At 42.3% G+C, this 21,070-nt stretch overlaps 1 protein-coding gene across 2 annotated transcripts in view; it reads left to right on the top strand.

Annotated features, from left to right (window-relative positions):
* tmem131l (transmembrane 131 like) overlaps positions 1–21,070 on the top strand; it is a 221,938-nt gene that overhangs the window by 105,870 nt on the left and 94,998 nt on the right. For both annotated transcript variants that reach the window (XM_070871423.1, XM_070871424.1), the window contains exons 5-8: positions 4,278–4,401; positions 8,676–8,792; positions 10,007–10,117; positions 18,720–18,794. In XM_070871423.1, the coding sequence (XP_070727524.1) occupies positions 4,278–4,401; positions 8,676–8,792; positions 10,007–10,117; positions 18,720–18,794 (427 nt within the window). The remainder of the gene's footprint in view (positions 1–4,277; positions 4,402–8,675; positions 8,793–10,006; positions 10,118–18,719; positions 18,795–21,070) is intronic.

Below are 21,070 nucleotides of genomic sequence, written 5' to 3'. Positions count from 1 at the left end.
CTGGTTCAGACTTTTAAAAATACCATACACCTCTGGCTTAAGGAACATCGCCCTGTCAGTCAGTTAGGATGCTCGTTCACTGATCTGTGACTCAGGGTTCAGACTGGGGTCTGCTTGCAGAACAATGGGTAGACAATATACCTTTCATCATCTAATCAAACCAGAAAGCTATTTACCAATATTGAATGAAGGCAATTGTAAGATTGCAAAATTTGTGGAAATCCTGCCAGTGTTTGGACTCCGTCCCAAATTGAATTTCCTTTCCATCAGCCAGAAAGTTTGGGATCCTAACATGCATGTGGAAGAAACTACGAGTTTTAACCAAGTTTGGGATTTTAAAAGGCATATTGGATCCGTGTGGAAAAAGGAATGCAAAACTGAGGAACAACTAGCCTCTAAAGAAGCCAGTCTTTGGGTATTGAAACCACCTGGGGTATTGGAGCTAAACAAATTGTCTGGGGAATTGTGTAAGCTCAAAAACCCTTCTCCCCAGGAAACATTAACATAGCAACAATCAACCCAGAGATAGCCAGCCATAGCTCCAAGCAGGAAACCCATCCAGTGCATACATAATGTTAATGGCCCATCCAACCCACGTGGAAAACCCAGGCCTAGGCAGACAAGCAAATATCAAAACTAATTTTCACGATCAAGAAACGAATTCGACAGATAGACACATCCGAAACGAGTTACCATTAACGAGCCCGCCAAAGTATGACTAGGAAAAATCAAGCCTGCCAAAATTAAGACACCGAATCGGGGCTGATTTGGCGCGCAGATTAGAATGACTCCCAAAGTATAACTGAGGCCCTGTTTTACGGGTTAGACGCAGCAACCTTAATGAGCCTTCCAGAGAGCTTGCTACACAGCCTTCTACGCAGCTCTTCTGAACATCGGCATCTTCAGCCTCAACGACATGCCTTGGCTACACTGCTCTACTACCGACAAAGAAGAACGAACATCATCAAGGTAGAGAAAAGCAATTCCCAGTAACTTCGGACATCCCCATCACGGCAGCAACTGACCACAGCCAACGTGGTAACATCAAAACCACCGCGATCGACAAATTCTAAGAACAAAATTCCTCAAGGAGAAACCAAAGATTTGAAAGTTTCCACTCTACAATCTGTTCCTAGCTACCAACAGGTGAAACATTACCTAAAAGAACTTTAAAACCTATTGCTGACGGAAGAAAAGTGGGTACTCACCCAATACATCCAATATGCGCCCTACCACATCAGCGGACATCGCCCAACTGAAGACTACGCAGTAAGAAATCTTCCACGACATTTTGGGCAAGCAGAACCTACAGAGTCCAGCGAACTGCGAACCACCGCTAACTGACCATAAGAGGATTAGTGAGCATTATCCCTGTTTTGCCCTAGAGTTCAACCTAGTCAGAGTTAGGCATTGGGAGGTGTATCATTTTCTGTAACCCCTTTTGAACGTGTGATAGTGTTCTTTATTCTAGTGATTACCAGTTTTGACATTGTACTTTCTTGTCCTTAATAAAATTGGAAGTTCTTTGCACCAAAACCAGTTGTCTCTTGCACTTTGTCACATCCCCAAATAAATCAAAGTCTAGAACCCAGGGAGTGGGAGCGATTCGAACTGCTCAGAAGGTCAGAAGTGAACCTGACCCCGAGACCACCCCCTACACAATCTGTTACTGATGGCACAAGATGCTTATCAGTGAATGAGAGAATTTCAGTGACTGACCCATTACAGCCAGATTCAGCAACTTCCATATAAGCAGCATTGATGCAGCATGTTTAACCATTTACCACTTCAGAACACCATTGAGCTTGAATGAACTTTTGGGCTCTGGGCTTACTGTTTGGGGGATAAAAATACTGTATGGAGTTAACTCTTTACATACTGAATCTAGCAATACATCGATGTATACTCCACCGCACACAACCCAAGCTAAAACTCATTTTTACCGCAATGGAATTAAGGCCTCATCTGCATCTCAAACCTCTACATGATTGAGCACGTGAGGGAAGATGATCTATTGCCAGTGCCCCATCATCTATACATTTTGGCTCATTTTTTTGTTTTTATTTCCACTCTTCCTCTCGAAGTCTGTCCACAGTTTTTGAGAGTTTGCTATTGGAGAAAACATTTAGGAATTCTGCAGGCTTAACAGTCCATGCAACAAAACATTTATTTGAAGTCTATTTACCATTGAACAAGAATATTATTAAATAATGAAATTATATTTGACAATTTTCAGAAACTTTTTGGAACAGTTTTGCAATTTGTTTGCATTACCATATCTGTGGCCTGCATGAAATAAAATCATACTCCCTGTTTGCTAGTTGTTGTTTTTTTAATAGTCAACATCGTTGAAAATTTCTACAACTTATCAAAATGGTTCATGCTAAAGAAAGCCAATAAAAATAAGATGGATTGGACTTCAAGTTTAGATGACACAAATTACAAAGCAATAATGTCGACTATGCAAATGCATTGATCTATCTTGCATTAAATATTAATTACTGCTTTCAAGCTCTTCGGTTGGAGATCTGAGTATGTAATCTGTTGGGGGCTAACTTTTTTTTGCACACTGCAGTACTAAGGGAATTCTGCACTCTTGGAGGTGTGGTCTTTCAGATGACACATTAAATCAAGACCCAGTCTGCCTGCTCAGTTGGATGTAAAAATATCTTGTGACACGATGGAGTGTCCTCATCTACATTTATCCCACAACCAGCACCTAAAACCGATTATCTGGTTATCTGTCTCATTGTTTGTGGGACTTTGATGTGCACAAGTTGGATTCAGTTTTTGCCTACATTACAGCTGTGATTACACTTCTAAAGTATTTAATTGGCTATGAAATGGTTTGGGCCATTCCGAGAATGTGAAATGTACTATATAAATGCAAGTTCTTTTTTTAATGTCAACAATCTTGTCTGTATGAGAGGATTTGAAAACTATTATACTGCTATTTTTCCTGTGCTTTGTAACTCCCCTGAGATTGTTTCAGATCATTAAAAAAACAATGAAGCCTGGCAGAATGCAATTATAATTACGTACTTGATACAACAAGCCTTTTATGACCTCGGTGGGTGGGGGCGCATTTTCCACTTCGGTGCCTGGGTGGTAATCTAGTGGAGCGAGTCACCTGCCTGTTGTAGATCTCACCTGATTTTCATTCCGTTGATATCAATCGGACTGGCTGTACAATGGCTGGCTGATCCACTTTGTGCATTTTATTTTTATCTAACCGTCTACCATTGTTAGGTTGTGGCCATGAGGCAGCTCAGGATGATGCTGGGATATTTTTTTCTTTGTGCTGAAATCAGGAACTACAACTTGGGGAGACACACGTGTGAACTATGTTCCACACTCTGCTTCAAGTGTGGGGGTGATGCACTGGTGTGAATTATGTCCCAAGCTCACTGCTTGAAATGTATGGATGACCTACTGATGTGATCCATGTCTTACGCTGTGCTCCACCTGCTCCTCTTTGACAATTTTATACTCTGTATGGCACGATCTCTGGAAGATCTTTTTTTTTTTCAAGATAGTAAGCTTTAAAGTGACATTATATTTGAGAGAAGTTTTTCTTTTGAAGGGGGAAGAATAGAAACGTGGCTGTCAAACACTGCAACCATTTTCATAACCTACCTGATCAAGTTAGTGTTTATGAACAGAGGGTGGAGAGTGTCAGTGATACTATAATTTTGAAATGGATGGAATTTTTTAAATGCTAGTCAATGTGTGTTGTAACTATTGGTCTTGTTATTTACTAAATATGGTGGCTGCTTTCCCCCTTCTGGAGCCTGTCCTCCTGGAGTTTGTTTTTGAAGAAAAGTCTGTGGACTCTTGGAATTTCTCCTAATCTAGTGAGTCTGCAGTAAAGGACTATAAAGCTAGGCTTGTTTTTCTTGGTTCAACATTATTAAAAAAAATGATGTCTTTATGTAACAAATCAGGATGTTATGTTGGGGGGGGGGGGGGGGGGGGGGGGGGGAAATAATTTCATACCTTAACTGCTTCAGGTTTTCATTTTTAGTAGTGCTATGGACCCTGGTAAATTCAGACTAAAACATTGTATTGATATGGTACCTTTCATGACTCTCAAATGTCCCAAAGCACTTTACAGCCAGTGAAGTACTTGAGTGTAAATACTGTTGTAATGTAGAGAAATGCGGCAGGTAACTGAATATTTTGATGTATTGTTTCAATACTTGCATCTTATTGCTGTATGCGAGACCAAATACCTAACTTTAATCAGTTTCTTTTGTTTTTTCTTCTCTTGTCTCTAGGCCATTGGGGCAGGCAAGGGTTGAAGAGTTTTTCATACAGAATCCTAGCTGGGAGTTGCCAGTCACACTGGTTTCAGTGTTTACATTGAGTAGACATTTCCATGTACCTCCTGTAGATAGCATGGTAAGTATTCACAATCCTGCTGATAGTCAGCTTAAGCAAAAGGCGATACCCCTGTAACTTTCGATTGCCAGTGTTTTGATATGAGAATTAATATATATATTGATGCTTACTCATTCATGAACTGTTCGTTAACCAAAAAATGACTAGTGATGTTGAATAGTTAAAACTATTTTTAGAATTTTCCGTGATATTGAAGGCTTATTGAGATTTATATGTATGGTTTAAAGGAGCTGCTAATTTTTAATTAACTCTCACTACAGACTGCAGTTTTTAATTAAAAAAAAAAAATCAGTTTACGGTGAAAGTGTGGCTTGTATGCGAGTTCATTTATTTTTCTTGTACGATAACATTCAGAGTGATCTGTGTGTCGGATAGCATGAGAAGTTTAGATGGTCTGGTGTTACTAAGAATTATTGAATAGTTAATGATATGACAAGATTGCCTTCCTTGCATTCTCCCATTAGTATTAAGTACATAGTTTGTTTGCTGCTTTGCAGTTTTTGTGGGCCAAAAGTTAGCAGTATAGCCTATTCCTATTCTTTGGGTCTTCAGTGTCTAACATAGAGATACATAGCAGGTAAGCATGAAATAGATTATTTTAAATCATCACAAGCAGCTTGCAATTTTGTTTTATTCTGTGAAGAGTTGCAAAAATGGATTAAGCTTTTGATTAGTACCTAACATTTTTACGTACTTTCAAATAGTTTTCGGTGAAGATGGTGCTAGATGTATCCCATTGCAGTAATACATAATTGTGATACAAGCCTATTGTCCTATTCAATGCATGTTGTGAAGCTCTTCATGGACCAGTAAGATGGAAATGGTTTAGATGTTCACCCCGCACACACCTGAGTTCCTGATATCAGTTGCGTAAAGCAATTGCCAGGAAGCTTTCTAATGGCTCGTTCCATTGATCGAGGCTTGGGAGCTTCTCAAATATGCATATGATGGAGATAAAGGATCTAATTCTGTCCTCAATTGAGGTTCACGTAGGTGCACTTTCCATGAATGGCTAATCAATAGTCATCAGGAGCAGGAATTTTTCTCCCCCATCATCGTTCTGGCATACTCAGATAAGAAAGCTTTCACCATAAACTGTTAACAATCTCCTTCTACTACTTTTTTTTTTATCCCGCTGCTTGGAGTTATACAAGCAAAATCATGGTTGACTTTTTTTCCCTTGATGGCCTGGCTAAAATTGGTATCGATATGAAGAATTGTGGACATGCATTATTCAATTAATTGCATTACTAGGTTTCCATGTTCCTTGCCTTCCCTTAATTTCCCTTGCATTCATATCCACACACCAAGATATTTTAATTGTAAAGAATCTAATTGATTTTTGTTTTGTCATTTCTTTCGAGTTATGGTTTCTCCATGTTGCCTCTAAATTCTATATTATAGTATTAACCATTTAATGTGGTTTAATTTGGTCAATCACAGAATTATTATTCACATGGCAAATTATTTTATGTTCTAGGATTATGGGCTCAATTTTCCCTGTTCATTTATGCCGTTTTTTTGGCGCACGTCATTTTTTTTGGTGTAGTTATTTTTTTCAAAGTTTCCCCTTGCGATCTGCGCCGACATAACTGACCTTAGTTACGATTTTTCTAGGCCAGTTTTTTTTTGACGCTCCCTCATGTCTGCGCCAGTTTTTATAATTTTTTTGCAGTTGGGGCCCAAAATTATTCCTCTAGGTCGGCGTATCTGGCCACTCCCGAAAAACCTTCTGGGCACTTAAGAAAACCAGCGCACATTGACAAATCGGCGCTGAAAGACGCCATTGTTTTTAATCGAAGATTTTGGAGGGAGTCAAGAACACTAAAAGTCAATAATAGGTTTAAAAAAAAAAAAATTGAACTTTGTCAACGTAGTAAATGGAAGTTTGTTGGATTTCATAAGTTTTCTCTTTTTACTTACTCACATGCCACCGCGGAACATCTTAAAGCAGGGCTGGAGGGTCGTATCTTTGGCCGGCAGAATCGGTCACAGTCTCGGGGCTCGGCTAGAAAACAAGCCCGGAGGGGAAGGAGAAGGAGGTGTATGAGAGAGTGTGTAAGCGAAGTGCTGATCGGAAGGCTTCTGCAGACTGCAATGAGTACGGGGGTGAGGGGTGGTGGAGAGAGAGAAGGGGAGAAGTCACAAGACTGCAATTAGTGGGAGGGGTGGGGGGGGGGTGTGGGAGAAGAGAAAGAGAGGAGACCTTGGGTGATTCTTGAGTTCCAAACGTTAAGAATGGAGCAAATAATGGAAATGATTCAGTTTTAATGTAAAATAACAAAAGTTTAACACAGTTCTTTTGCACTTTAATAAAATTATTCTTGTATCAAACTTTAAGATCACTCTCTAAGATCACTTACAAACTTTTAAACTTGTAAATTTACATAAGTTACAAAAAACTTTTAATTTGAAAACCGTAACAACAATAATAACAGCAGCAGCAGCAAAGAAAGGCTGCACCCATCTCTCTTCCACCTTATTCTAAGACTGCCCGTCCGCTTGGCGCCGCAGTGTTTCTGGGCTTGATGCCAAACTTATTCCTTCTAAGATCTTGGATCTTGGGTACTGTGCGCCTGTTCGGGGGCGGGGGTCGGTTAGAAGTTGGAGGGCCTGGCTTTGGGCTCTTCAAAGGCTGGTGTGGGAGTGACACTGACGGTTGATTCTGTCAATGGACGCGGGGTCTGGACTTGTTCCCTTATTGCAGCAGCTAACTCCACCATGCCGTCCCTCATACGCCCTGACACTGTGTCAACAACCTGCAACATTCCCTCCCTCATGGTCAGTGACAGTGTTTGCACTACCTCTGACATTCCCTCTCTGATGGTCACTGACAGCGCATCAGCTACCTCTGACATTCCTACCTCATGGTCACTATTCCCTCACTGATGGTCCCGAACATAGTTCCCACTTCTCGTGTCATTGCTGTTACTTCTCCCGACAGTCCCGCTACCTCTTCACTCACCCCACTGATGGCGTCCAGGAGTGATCGGGTAAGGTTAATGCTCTCCGCACTCAATGACATCATGTGAACCACATCTGTTAGATCCTGCACCTCAGGAGAGCGCGGTCGAGCTCTCCTTCCCCCTCCTCCCCACGGGTGTGCCTCACTGCACCCCACCACTGGGACTCGCAGCCTCGGAAGGTGGGGCCCTGGGTGTGCCTCGCTGCACCACGCCACTGGGACCCGCAACCTCGAAAGGTGGGAAACCATGGAATGTCCCAGCAACACTCAAACCACGAGTCACGGAAGGGGCTGTCACCGTAATGAGCGGCACCTCCTCCAAAGTCAGTACAACAGTGGGAGCTTCATCCAGCTCCAGTCTCTCCCCCTCGCCCCATGTTCTTGGTCTGGGGGTCGGGGAAGTTTGTGTGTGTGGGTCGGGGAAGTTTGTGTGTGTGGGTCGGGGAAGTTTGTGTGTGGGTCGGGGAAGTTTGTGTGTGGGTCGGGGAAGTTTGTGTGTGGGTCGGGGAAGTTTGTGTGGGGGTCGGGGAAGTTTGTGTGGGGGTCGGGGAAGTTTGTGTGGGGGTCGGGGAAGTTTGTGTGGGGGTCGGAAGTTTGTGTGGGGGTCGGGGAAGTTTGTGTGGGGGTCGGGGAAGTTTGTGTGGGGGTCGGGGAAGTTTGTGTGGGGGTCGGGGAAGTTTGTGTGGGGGTCGGGGAAGTTTGTGTGTGGGGGTCGGGGAAGTTTGTGTGGGGGTCGGGGAAGTTTGTGTGTGGGGGTCGGGGAAGTTTGTGTGTGGGGGTCGGGGAAGTTTGTGTGGGGGGGTCGGGGAAGTTTGTGTGGGGGGGTCGGGGAAGTTTGTGTGGGGGGGTCGGGGAAGTTTGTGTGGGGGGGTCGGGGAAGTTTGTGTGGGGGTCGGGGAAGTTTGTGTGGGGGTCGGGGAAGTTTGTGTGTGGGGGTCGGGGAAGTTTGTGTGGGGGTCGGGGAAGTTTGTGTGGGGGTCGGGGAAGTTTGTGTGTGGGGGTCGGGGAAGTTTGTGTGTGGGGGTCGGGGAAGTTTGTGTGTGGGGGTCGGGGAAGTTTGTGTGGGGGTCGGGGAAGTTTGTGTGGGGGTCGGGGAAGTTTGTGTGGGGGTCGGGGAAGTTTGTGTGGGGGTCGGGGAAGTTTGTGTGGGGGGGTCGGGGAAGTTTGTGTGGGGGTCGGGGAAGTTTGGTTCTGCTATGTTAACATTATTAACAGTTGCAGGTATGGCAAAACCATATTAATTGTGACTGATGTGCAAAGGAGACATGATTATCCTTGAGAACTTTTAACATTTCTCTCTCCTCTTCAGGTAATTCCAGCAGGAGGGAACATTCTCTTTAGAATTGTCTTTCTACCCACAGAAGAAGGCAATGTACAGAATTCTTTATTTATAAATACTTCTACCCATGGGATTCTTTCATATCAGGTTGGTATATGGGCATAATTCTAGAGTCCATTATCTGACAATCCCCTTGCAAAGTGCACACTAGGTACATGTGGATCTGCTGTATTGTACAGTATTGTAATACTTAACAAATAAAATTGTGCATACTTTGTGCTCAATTTGTACTGTGGTTGAAAGTGCAGTATTTTACTGTAGTGAGGAGGCTATTAGGAAGCAAAATTGTGGGCAGATGAAGACCTGGATAATCCACTAACTTTACTTCAGCGTAATGGAGTCTATGTACAAGTCTGTTGGTAAATGTAGTTTAGGTTTCATGTGGGAGTTCTGGCCTTCATCACTTGTACCTGTTGGCGGCTATTTGCCAAATTTGCTCATTGAGACTCAGTTGCTCATGATCTTTAATCCTCGCTCTTTCTCTCTTTCTCTTTCTCCCCCCCCCCCCCGCCCAACACTTTTTTTTTTTCTGTACTGATTTTTGTATTTGTTGAATTGATATGTTGATAAATGAAAGATTATATACGTAAAGTGATACTGCTGCATATTCTAATTATTTTAAATGCACCGTAATTTCATTTCTCATTCTCACAACTGGATAATTCAGGGCACTCGGTTAAATGGGTTTAAGTGGTGTTGAGACATGCAGATGAAACTGGTATTTCCATGAAGGAATATTTATTTGCCATTTAAGTTGATGTGTAAAGAGTGGTCATATTAAGTGAGGTGCTAGAGGATGGCTGTTTATAGGAACTGTACCCTGTATGAGTTGCCGACTTTGGGAGAGGAGGGAAGAAATTTTGGTGGGGGGTGAAGAGAGGGTGTTAGTTTATTTAATAATACTTCAAACTGCTCATTTAAATAGCCAATATATTAAAAAAATGAAGGAAAGAGAAGAGTTGCATTTATGTTATCCACGATATTCTCATTTTAAACAATTGAATGCACAAACTTGGCTAACCGGTGAGATTAATTTCTTTAACTACTTTTAAGTTGGTCTCTCAGGACATCCCTTGTTTTGTTTAAAATTTAGTGAATGTATCCTCAGATTTTATATATCCTGGCAAGCAGGTTGATCCATCTTTTTTCAATAAAGTAAATAGCTATTTTTTTCTAAATGTAGTAGTAGCAGTAGTAGAGAGTAAGCTGAGTGAAGGGAAATCACACTTGTATATTTGTGAATCGGCATTTGGTATATTGCTTAATATCCTTTTTCTTTCTCTTTTTTTTAATAAAAAAAGATGTTTGGTGTTGGAGGTTCCAGTGCCCAGGTGGTTATAGATGATCAACGTTACTCAGCTGACAAACTCATATTTTTTCCATATATCCAAAATGTTCAGTTAACATATCAGGTTGGTGCACATGTACTATTTGAAGGCTGTTGAAACCTTGAATAATTTTGTAGAAGCTAAATCAAAAGCATTAGGATAAATCTTTGGTTGTATATTATTTATTTTGTCTACTCCTTATTGAAGTTCTTCTTTGATAATGAAAGTGCTAGTTTACCCTCTGGTGGAATTAGATCTTCTTCCCCCCCCCACACCCCGTGCAATTTATTTGGTGATTGGGGGTGGGTGGGTCTGCCTTTGTTTAATTTGGTAAGGCTGATCTCTTTTTTTTTTCCATTTAATATCCGTACAAGCACAGTAGGACACGGAGCCAGCCAGCAACACCATGAGTTGGGGCAGGGAATTGGGCAATTGAGCAGCTGTTAAAGGGCTGCTGCTTAAGGTGGCCAAGGTTAGTGGGAAACTAGAGGATTGGGAAGATTTTAAGCAACAGCAAAGAATGACTAAAAAAGCAATAAAGAAAGGGAAGATAGATTACGAAGGTAAATTTGCGCAAAACATAAAAACAGATAGTAAAAGCTTTTACAGATATATAAAACGGAAAAGAGTGACTAAAGTAAATGTTGGTCCCTTAGAAGATGAAAAGGGGGATTTAATAATGGGAAATGTGGAAATGGCTGAGACCGTAAACAATTATTTTGCTTCCGTCTTCACAGTGGAAGACACAAAAACCATGCCAAAAATTGCTGGTCATAGGAATGTGGGAAGGGAGGACCTTGCGATGATCACTATCACTAGGGAGGTAGTGCTGGACAGACTAATGGGACTGAAGGTAGACAAGTCCCCTGGTCCTGATGAAATGCATCCCAGGGTATTAAAAGAGATGGCGGAAGTTATAGCAGATGCATTTGTTATAATCTACCAAAATTCTCTGGACTCTGGGGAGGTACCAGCGGATTGGAGAGCAGCTAATGTAACGCCTCTGTTTAAAAAAAAAAAAAAAGGGGGCAGGCAAAAGGCAGGTAACTATAGACCGGTTAGTTTAACATCTGTAGTGGGGAAAATGCTTGAAACTATCATTAAGGAAGAAATAGCGGGACATCTGGATAGGAATAGTGCAATCAAGCAGACGCAGCATGGATTCATGAAAGGGAAATCATGTTTAACTAACTTACTGGAATTCTTTGAGGATATAACGAGCATGGTGGATAGAGGTGTACCGATGGATGTGGTGTATTTAGATTTCCAAAAGGCATTCGATAAGGTGCCACACAAAAGGTTACTGCAGAAGATAAAGGTACGTGGAGTCAGAGGAAATGTATTAGCATGGATAGAGAATTGGCTGGCGAACAGAAAGCAGAGAGTCGGGATAAATGGGTCCTTTTCCGGTTGGAAATCAGTGGTTAGTGGTATGCCACAGGGATCAGTGCTGGGACCACAACTGTTTACAATATACATAGATGACCTAGAGGAGGGGACAGAGTGTAGTGCAACAAAATTTGCAGATGACACTAAGATTAGTGGGAAAGCGGGTTGTGTAGAGGACTTGGAGAGGCTGCAAGGAGATTTGGATAGGTTAAGCGAATGGGCTAAGGTTTGGCAGATGGAATACAATGTCGGAAAGTGTGAGGTCATCCACCTTGGGGAAAAAAAACAGTAAAAGGGAATATTATTTGAATGGAGAGAAATTACAACATGCTGTGGTGCAGAGGGACCTGGGGGTCCTTGTGCATGAAACTCTTTTAGGAGTAAACAAAAAACATTAAACCGTGCCCCCCGATCTAAATCCCAAAAGGTTAGTTTGCAGGTGCAGCAGGTAATCAGGAAGGCAAATGGAATGTTGGCCTTCATTGCGAAAGGGATGGAGTACAAAAGCAGGGAGGTGTTGCTGCAACTGTATAAGGTATTGGTAAGGCCGCACCTGGAGTACTGCGTGCAGTTTTGGTCACCTTACTTAAGGAAGGATATACTAGCTTTGGAAGGGGTACAGAGACGATTCACTAGGCTGATTCGAGAAATGAGGGGGTTACCTTATGATGATAGATTGAGTAGACTGGGTCTTTACTCCTTGGAGTTCAGAAGGATGAGGTGTGATCTTATAGAAAAATTTAAAATCATGAAAGGGATAGACAAGATAGAGGCAGAGAGGTTGTTTCCATTGGTGGGGGAGACTAGAACTAGGGGGCACAGCCTCAAAATACGGAGGAGCCAATTTAAAACCAGTTGAGAAAGAATTTCTTCTCCCAGAGGGTTGTGAATCTGTGGAATTCTCTGCCCAGGGAAGCAGTTGAGACTGGCTCATTGAATGTTTTCAAGTCAAAGATAGATAGATTTTTAAGCATTAAGGGTTACGGGGAGAGGGCGGGTAAGTGGAGCTGAGTCCACGACCAGATCAGCCATGATCTTATTGAATGGCGGAGCAGACTCGAGGGGCTAGATGGCCTACTCCTGTTCCTAATTCTTATGTTCTTACCATTAAAGGGGAGATTACTTTGTCCAAGTGCTAAAGACAAAAGGATAATTTGCTTCCTGCTGGTACAACAAACCAAATTAAAAAAAAATATGGGCAAAAGGGTGAATACCTCCTATTTTATGAAATTTCCCTGGAGGTGTTGCTATAGGCTGACTTATCTTTGTCTGGTAAAAGTTGTGCAACATGGCATAGACATTGATGAATTTTGATGCTTTGCCGAAGCTATATAAGCAGGAGCTGGCCTGAGCAATCCAGACAGTAGAAACCTTCCTTCAGTATATTGGTGGTTTGCTCCATAGTAATTCCAGATGATGTGTGTGTCTCGTACTTGTGTTAAGATGCTGTTCAGAAATTTCTTGGGGAGGGGAAGAGGGTGGGAATGGAGGTTATCTGAGCATTGCAGCTGATCTCTACCAGCCATCTAACCAGTCTCCCTGTATCTGTGGTCTGGCAACTCTTGAGCATTAATAGGTTGTGCCTGATGCCCCATTGAATGCCATCTAACATACCTGGTACTCTTGGGAACCCTGCCACTTGTTAGAATGTCTGTGCCATGTCCAGCTGTTGCCTGCTTTCTACAGGGGAATTTATGAAAGTACCTTTTGAAAAATAGTGCATCAGTCGCTTGCTTAGGGCATCTATAGAAAGCAGACTGGATAATTTGACACGTTACCAGCGGTGACTTTGAAAGGTCTGATGCCAAAAAAGCTGCAAGGAGAGCTGTCCCTGTGATGAAAGTAGTCTGCAGATTAACCTGGAGGCGATGCATAGCTCTGTGGATCAGCTCATTTTTGTGACCCATATGTGCCCACTGCACGGTTTTGTGCCTCCAGCAGAACTGTTCAAAATCAGATTTAAATCATGCCACTTAGGGTGCACTGTTATGTCTCTTTAGGATCCCATCTTTACAAGTTTGAAATTTTATCCATTCTGCCAGTGGTTCTTCAGAAAGGTGCTAGATGGCTCTGACATGTCCTAACTTACACCAAGTCTCGTTCACCTATCACTCCTGTACTCGCTGACCTACATTGGTTCTGGTTAAGCAATGCCTCGATTTCAAAATTTTCACCCTTGTTTTCAAATACCTCCATGGCCTCGCCCCTCCATATCTCTGCAGTCTCCTTCAGCCCCACAATCCCCGAGGTATCTGCCCTCTTGAGCATCCCTGATTATAATCGCTCAACCAATGGTGGCCATGCCTTCTGTTGCCTAGGCCCTAAGCTCTGGAATTCCCTGCCTGAACCTCTCTGCCTCTCGAGCTCTTTGCTCCTTTTAGAATCTCTGTAAAACTTGCCTCATCTGCCCTAATTTCTCCTTGTATGGCTCGGTGCCATTTTTTTGTCTTGTAATACTCCTGTGACGTGCCTTGGGAAGTTTTACTACGTTAAAGGCACTATATAAATACAAGTTCTTGCTGAATCTCAGATCACCTGTCTCAGTTGCAAACAATTGTCACACTTTTTTTCCATAAAATTGTAGAAATTGCAGTACAGAAAGAGGCCTTTCAACCCATCATATCTCTGCTGGCTGAAAGAGCTATCCAGGCTAATCCCACTTTCCAACTCTTGATCCGTGGCCTTGCAGGTTACGGCACTTCTTTTTAAATATGATGAGTGTTTCTGCCTCTACCACTGTTTCAGGTAGTGTGTTCCAGACCCTCAGCACCCTCTGGGTGGAAAAAGTTCTCAACTCCCCTCTAATCCTTCTACCAATTACTTTAAATCTATGCCCCCTGATTATTAACCTCTGTGCTGGGGGAAATAGATCCTTCCTATCTACTCTATCCCCTCATAATTTTGTACACCTCAAAGCCTATCTAATCTTTCCTTATAGCTAAAATTCTCCAGTCCTGGTAACATATAGCTATTACTGAGACATGGCTGAAAGAAGGGCAGGAATGGCAGCTCAACTTTCCTGGTCACAGGATTTTCAGACTGGATAGAGAGGCGGATAAAAGGAGGGCAGGTCGCAGTATTAATTAAATAAACAATTACAGATGTGAGGAGGGATGATATATTAAAAGGTTCATCAAATGAAGCCCTATGGGTTGAACTGAAGAAAAAAAAGGGGCAATCACACTGCTGGGAGTGTACTACAGACCCCCAAACAGTCTAAGGGTGATGGAAGAACAAATATATAAGCACATTTCTGAGAAGTGCAAAAACTATAGGGCAGTAATAGGGGATTTCAACTACCCTAATAACTGGGATAGTATTAGTGTGAAAGATAGAGGGTGCAGAATAAAAGGCATTCAGGAGAATTTTTTTAGCCAGTATGTAGCAAGCTCAACCAGGGAGTGGGTGTTTCTGGACTTAGTTTAAGGGAATGAAGCTGGGCAGGTGGAAGGGGTATAAGTGGGAGAGCATTTTGGTGTTGATCATAATCCAGTTAGATTTAGGGTAGTTACGGAAAAGGAATAACGGTTCTCAATTGGGAAAAAGCCGATTTTACTAAGCTGAGATGTGATTTAGACAAAGTGGACGGGAAACAGCTACTTGAAGGTAAATCAGTGTCAGCAGTGGGAGGCATTCAAGGAGGAGAACGTGAGGTGCCTGTAATGGAGAATTTTAGCTGAGGAAAGATTGGATAGGCTGGGGTTATTTTCTTTGGAACAGCAAAGGCTGAGGGGAGACCTTATTGAAGTGTATACAATTATGAGGGGCCTAGATAGAGTGGACAGAGGGGTCAACAACCAGGGGGGCGGGTATACATTTAAAGTAATTGGTAGGAGGTTTAGAGTGGAAATTATTTCACCCAGAGGGTGATGGGGTCTGGAACTCACTGCCTGAAAGGGTGGTAGGGCAGAAACCCTCACTGCATTTAAAAAGGACTTGGATGTGCACTTGATGTGCTGTAACCTGCAGGCTACAGACCAAGAACTGGTAAGTGGGATTAAGCTGGATAGCTCTTTGTCGGCCGGCATGGACCCGATGGGCCGAAATGGAATCCTTCTGTGCTGTAAATTTCTATGATTCTAACATCCTTGCAAATCTCCTCTTTACCCCTCTGTAGTGCAATCACATCTTTCCTGTAATGTGATGACCAGAACTGTACTCCGTGCTCTAACTGTGGCCTATGTAGTGTTTTATATAGATCAAGAATAACTTCCCTGCTCTTGAATGTAGTGCCTTGACTAATAAAGGAAAGTAGGAAAGTATCCCGTATGCCTTCTTAACCACCTGTCCTGCTACCTTCAGGGATCTGTGGACATGCACTCCAAGGTCCCTCTGTTCCTCTACACTTCTCGATAACCTACCATTTTTTGTGTATTCCCTTACTTTATTAGCCCTCTCCAAATGCATTACCTCACATTTCTCCGGATTGAATTCCATTTGCCACTTTTCTGCCCACCTGACCAATCTATTGATATGTTTCTACAGTCTACAACATTCTTCCTGACTATCGACTGCATGGGCAATTTTTGTATCATCTGCAAACGTCTTAATCATGTCCCCTACATTGAAGTCTAAATCATTGATGTATACCGCAAAAAGAAAGGGACCCAGTACTGAGCCCTGCGGAACCCCACTGGAAACAACTTTCCAGTCACAAAAACATCCGTCGACCATTACTGTTTGCTTCCTGCCACTGTGCCAATTTTGGATCCAACTTACCACTTTTCTTTGGATCCCACGGGCTTTTACTTTTCTGACAGCCTGCAGTGTGGAACCTTGGTAGACTACATCAAATGCACTCGCCTCATCAAGCCTCCTTATTACCTCTTAAAATTCACTCCTGTTAGTCAGACACAACCTTCCCGTAACTAATCCATGTTGACGGTCCTTGATTAATCCGTGCCTTTCTAAATGACGATTAATAGAGTCCGTCAGAATTTGTTCCAATAATTTCCACACCACTGAGGTTAGGCTGACTGGCCTGTAATTACTCAGTCTATCCCTTTCTCCCTTTTTATACAAAGGTACAACGTTATCAGTCCTTCAGCACCATACCTGTAGCCAGAGAGGATTAAAAAATGATGGTCAGAACCTCTCTTTCCTCCCTTGCTTCTCTTAACAGCCTGGAATACATTACATCCAGGCTTGGAGATTTATCTACTTTTGAAGATGGTAAACTCCTTAATACTTCCTCTCTGTTTATCTCATCTAATATTTCACATTCCTCCTCAACTACACTGTCTGCATCGTCCCTCTCTTTTGTGAAGACAGATGTAAAGTATTCATTAAGAACCATACTTGTGTCTTCCTCCTCCACACACAGGTTATGTTGTGGTCTCTAATAGGTCCTACTCTTTAGTTATCCTCTTGTTCTTCATTCTTTGATTTTACTTGCCAATATTTTTTCATGCCTCTGCTTTCCTAATTTCCTTTTTAATTTCACCTCTGTACTTGCTATATTCCTCTTGGCTTTCTGCAGTATTTAGCTCTCAGTATCTGACACAAACTTCCCTTTTTTTTGCCTTATTCTACCCTGTATGTCCCTAGACATCCATGGGGCTCTAGATTTATGAGACTCTCCCTTTTCCTTTGTGGGAACATATTTGCTCTGAACCTTCACTATTGCCTCCTTTATTGCCGCCCACTCCTGACACTGATTTACCTTCCAGTAGCTGTTTCCAGTCCATTTTTGCTAAATCACATCTCTGTTTGTACAATTGGCCTTTCCCTAATCGAAATTTTACTCCTGGTCTATCTTTATCCTTTTCTTTAACTATGCTAAATCTAACTGAATTATGATCGCTACCAATAAAACATTCTCCCACTGATACTTCCACTTGCCCAGCTTCATTCCCTAAAACTAAGTCTAGACCTGCCCCCTCTTGTTAGCTTGCTATGTAGTGGCTAAAAAAGTTGAAGCATTTTAAGAATCCTGAATTACTTACCTTTTTTACACCGATTCTATCCCAGTTAATGTTGGCGTAGTTGAAATCCCCTACCATTACTGCCCTATTGTTTTTGCAGTTATTTGCCTACATATTTGCTCTTCTATCTCCCTCTGACTATTTGGGGGTCTATAGTACATTCCCAGCAGTGTAATTGCCCCTTTTTTGTCCTTCAGTTAAACCCGTATGGCCTCATTTGATCCCTCCAACCTCACAGCTGTAATTATTTCTTTAACTAATATTGCAGCCCCTCCCCCTTTTTTAAAAATCCCTCTCTTGTCTGAAAACCCTGCAACTAGGATTGTTGAGCTGCCATTCCTGCTCTTTCAGCCATGTTTAAGTAATAGCTGTGATTCCTGTATTATACTTCCACATGTCAATCTGTGTCCTCGGCTCATCTGCCTTATTAACTAGACTTCTTGCATTGATGTATACAACAGCAACAACAACTTGTATTTATATAGCGACTTTAAACGTCCCAAGGCGCTTCATAGAAGTGTTACAAGACAAAAAAATAAATTGACACCATTATATACCATTTAAGCACTGCCAAACTCCTTTGTCTGTTTTATAGCCTTCCAAACTCACTTTCCAGTTTACTGCCTTCCATTTCCAACTTTGCTTTTCTCCCTTCTGAATCTATGCTCGGGTTCCCAGCTAGTTTAAACCCTCCCGGATAGCACTAGTAAATCTCCCTGGGAGGATATTGGTCCCGGCCCTGTTGAGGTGCAGCTGATCCGGATTGTACAGGTCACACCTCCCCCATAACTAGTCCCAAAGCCTCCGGAATCTAAAGCTCTCCCACCTGCACCATCTCTCTACCCACACATTCATCTGCTTTATCCTTCTATTTCTGTACTCACTTGTGCGTGTCACTGGGCATAATCTGGAGAATACTACTTTTTGAGGTCCTGCTCATTAATCTCTTTCCTAGCTCCCTAAAATCTGCCTTCAGGACCTCGTCTTTCTTTCTACCTGTCATTGGTACCGATATGGACCACGACCGCTGGCTGTTAACCCACCCCCCTCAATGTCCTGCAGCCGCTCAGTGACTTTTCTTTCTCCTTCACAAAGCTGAGTAATAGCAGTTGTGCAAATGTTAGTAGGCTAGATTGGTTAGTGCATCAAAACTAAAATAGAGCCATCCACCCATCTCCATAGCAGAGGCATTCAGGTCAGGCAGACTGAAGATGGGATAATGTTAACTCGAAGGAAAATTGCAAAATTGATGACAGTATGTTTGCTAAACACTTTTACTGTAGATCACCATCATTAAGGCTGTACTAAAAATTGTGTGCTATAGAAGAAAGTGTTCTTGCCAAGTTTTCACATTTATCTGTTTGCTTGCTTAGAAAAAGTCAAATTGCACTCCATCAGAACTGAGTTTTGAACTTGCTCTACCTTTACAGAGCTATAAAGATTTCCAGGTAAGGAAGACCTGAGTACAAGTAATGTCATTATGTGATGTATGTTTAATATAAATTGTGTGGTTGGATTTTGGTTTGGGTGGAATGGTCAATCAATAAAACAAAATTGATCTCCATGTTGAAATGGTGGTTAATTTCACTAATGTATTTTAATTGCAAGATTTTTTTCTTTCTATTTTTCATTGCCTTGAACGCTGAACTGGTTTAATTCAACCCTGGATGCGCAAAGTGGTAGATCATGTAGTAAAAGATTACATAATAAATTGCCTGAACAATTTGCTTTTTTTATTTTCTCCTTTCCCCCATCCATCACCCTGTGAAGTGTTAGTTTGGCTCAGTTAGTAACACTCATCTCAGTCACAAGATTTTGGGTTTAGCACCTGAGCACATAATCTAGGCTGACATTTCAGTGCATCACTCTGGACATGCAGGAGCTGCTATCTTTTAGATGAGACGCAGAATTCAGTAGGATGTAAAGGATCCCATGTCATTTTTTCAAAAAAGAACAGGGAGTGCTCTTGTTGCCCTGGCGAACATTCCTCCCTCAACCAACACTACCAAAAACATTAACTGGTCATTCATATTCCTGTTTGTGGGACCTTGCTTTGTGCAAATTAGCTGCTGGCTGGAGGCTCCCCATTCAATCTCTCTCAATTTTGTTCTTCTCCCTTCACCACCACCTCCCCTTGGAGAAATTTAATCTTCACCTGATGTCTCCCAGCAACATAGCTTCAGATCATACCCTTGGAGGTGAGAGGAGCTTTGGTGGGAGCTCAAACACATATATAGCATCTGTAAAATCTAAATATGCAGCTCTTGCATCGGGCACTGATCATAGTGTTGCGGCTCATTGTGTTCACACAGTCAGTGTAGCTGCTATGATCTAATTCTGACATTACTGAAACAAAGGAGAGGGGAAGAATTCCTCTGGTATGCAAAATAAAAGATGGACAAATGGCAGTGCTTCATTAGTATTATTATTGCCTAGCATCCCTGCATCCAATTTGTTTGATTTTATTTATGTATTCATGTATCTAGTGTGTGGGGAAAGATACTCACCTGGAAGATACCACCCAAGTGATGGGATACATTACTGGGAGATGCCGAGAGAGAGAGAGAGAGGAGACCACCCAAATGATGGGGGGGCGGGGGGGGGGCGGAGGAGAGATGCCACCCAAGCGATGGGGGGGTGTTACTAAATGTACATATTTCCATTATTAGCAGACAAATGCTTCATGTGTTTGACATTACTTTGTCTGCTATTTTGGGGAGGTGTTGATCCGTTTAGAATAAAGAGCAAAATGAAATTATTTAATGGAACATTAATATGTTGACCAATGTGATATGTCTAATTTTAGGTCATTTACATTTTGTCCTGAGATGCTATTGCTTTACTAAAATCGATTTTACATTTGTCTGTCTTTTACTATGTATTTAGGTTTTTATAGAATTATATACTTTTTTTTACATGTTATGCTGACCTGTACTTTTGCTTCAAGATCCTCGCTCGGGTGATAATTAGAAATTCCCTTCCTTCCCACTATTATTTGTGTTGGGAAATTCCTTCTGTCCACTGACCACCTGGGTCTACCTAGGTAGATTACTGTGACTACTTCTGCTGCAAGATACTGAGGGAATGTTATGGCTTAGGATTTCCTGACTTGGTGAAAGGCTCGGAAACCGCCCCCTCTTCCTCCGCCACCGCGCAACAATATAATTTGCTTAGTGTCGTGCAGGGCAGCCATTGCTGTTCACCAAGTCAGAGCTGGCACATGGACACTGGGAGAGAAAGAGTGGAGAATGTATCCCCTTTAGCATACACTGCAGGCACTTGTGCAGGTCAGCAAATTTAACTTGCGAAGTTTTCATTAGTACTGTTTTGACAGTTTCCAGTTTACATCAAGAATTTATCCTGAAGTCCATCCCTGAGATTGTAAGTTATAAGAACATAACATAAGAATTAGGAAGCTGAGTAGGCCATCTAGCCCCTCGAGCCTTCTCCGCCACTCAACAAGATCATGGCTGATCTGGCCGTGGACTCGGCTCCACTTACCCGCCCGCTCCCCATAACCCTTAATTCCCTTATTGGTTAAAATTCTATCTATCTGTGATTTGAATACATTCAATGAGCTAGCCTCAACTGCTTCCTTGGGCAGAGAATTCCACAGATTCACAACCCTCTTGGAGAAGAAATTCCATCTCAACTTAGTTTTAAATTGGCTCCCCCGTATTTTGAGGCTGTGCCCCCTAGTTCTAGTCTCCCCGACCAGTGGAAA

Source organism: Pristiophorus japonicus, chromosome 2 (genome assembly GCF_044704955.1).
Source record: "Pristiophorus japonicus isolate sPriJap1 chromosome 2, sPriJap1.hap1, whole genome shotgun sequence".
Taxonomy (NCBI): domain Eukaryota; kingdom Metazoa; phylum Chordata; class Chondrichthyes; family Pristiophoridae; genus Pristiophorus; species Pristiophorus japonicus.
The sequence above is the reverse complement of the archived record's forward strand: the minus strand, read 5'-3'. Positions and strand labels throughout refer to the sequence as shown.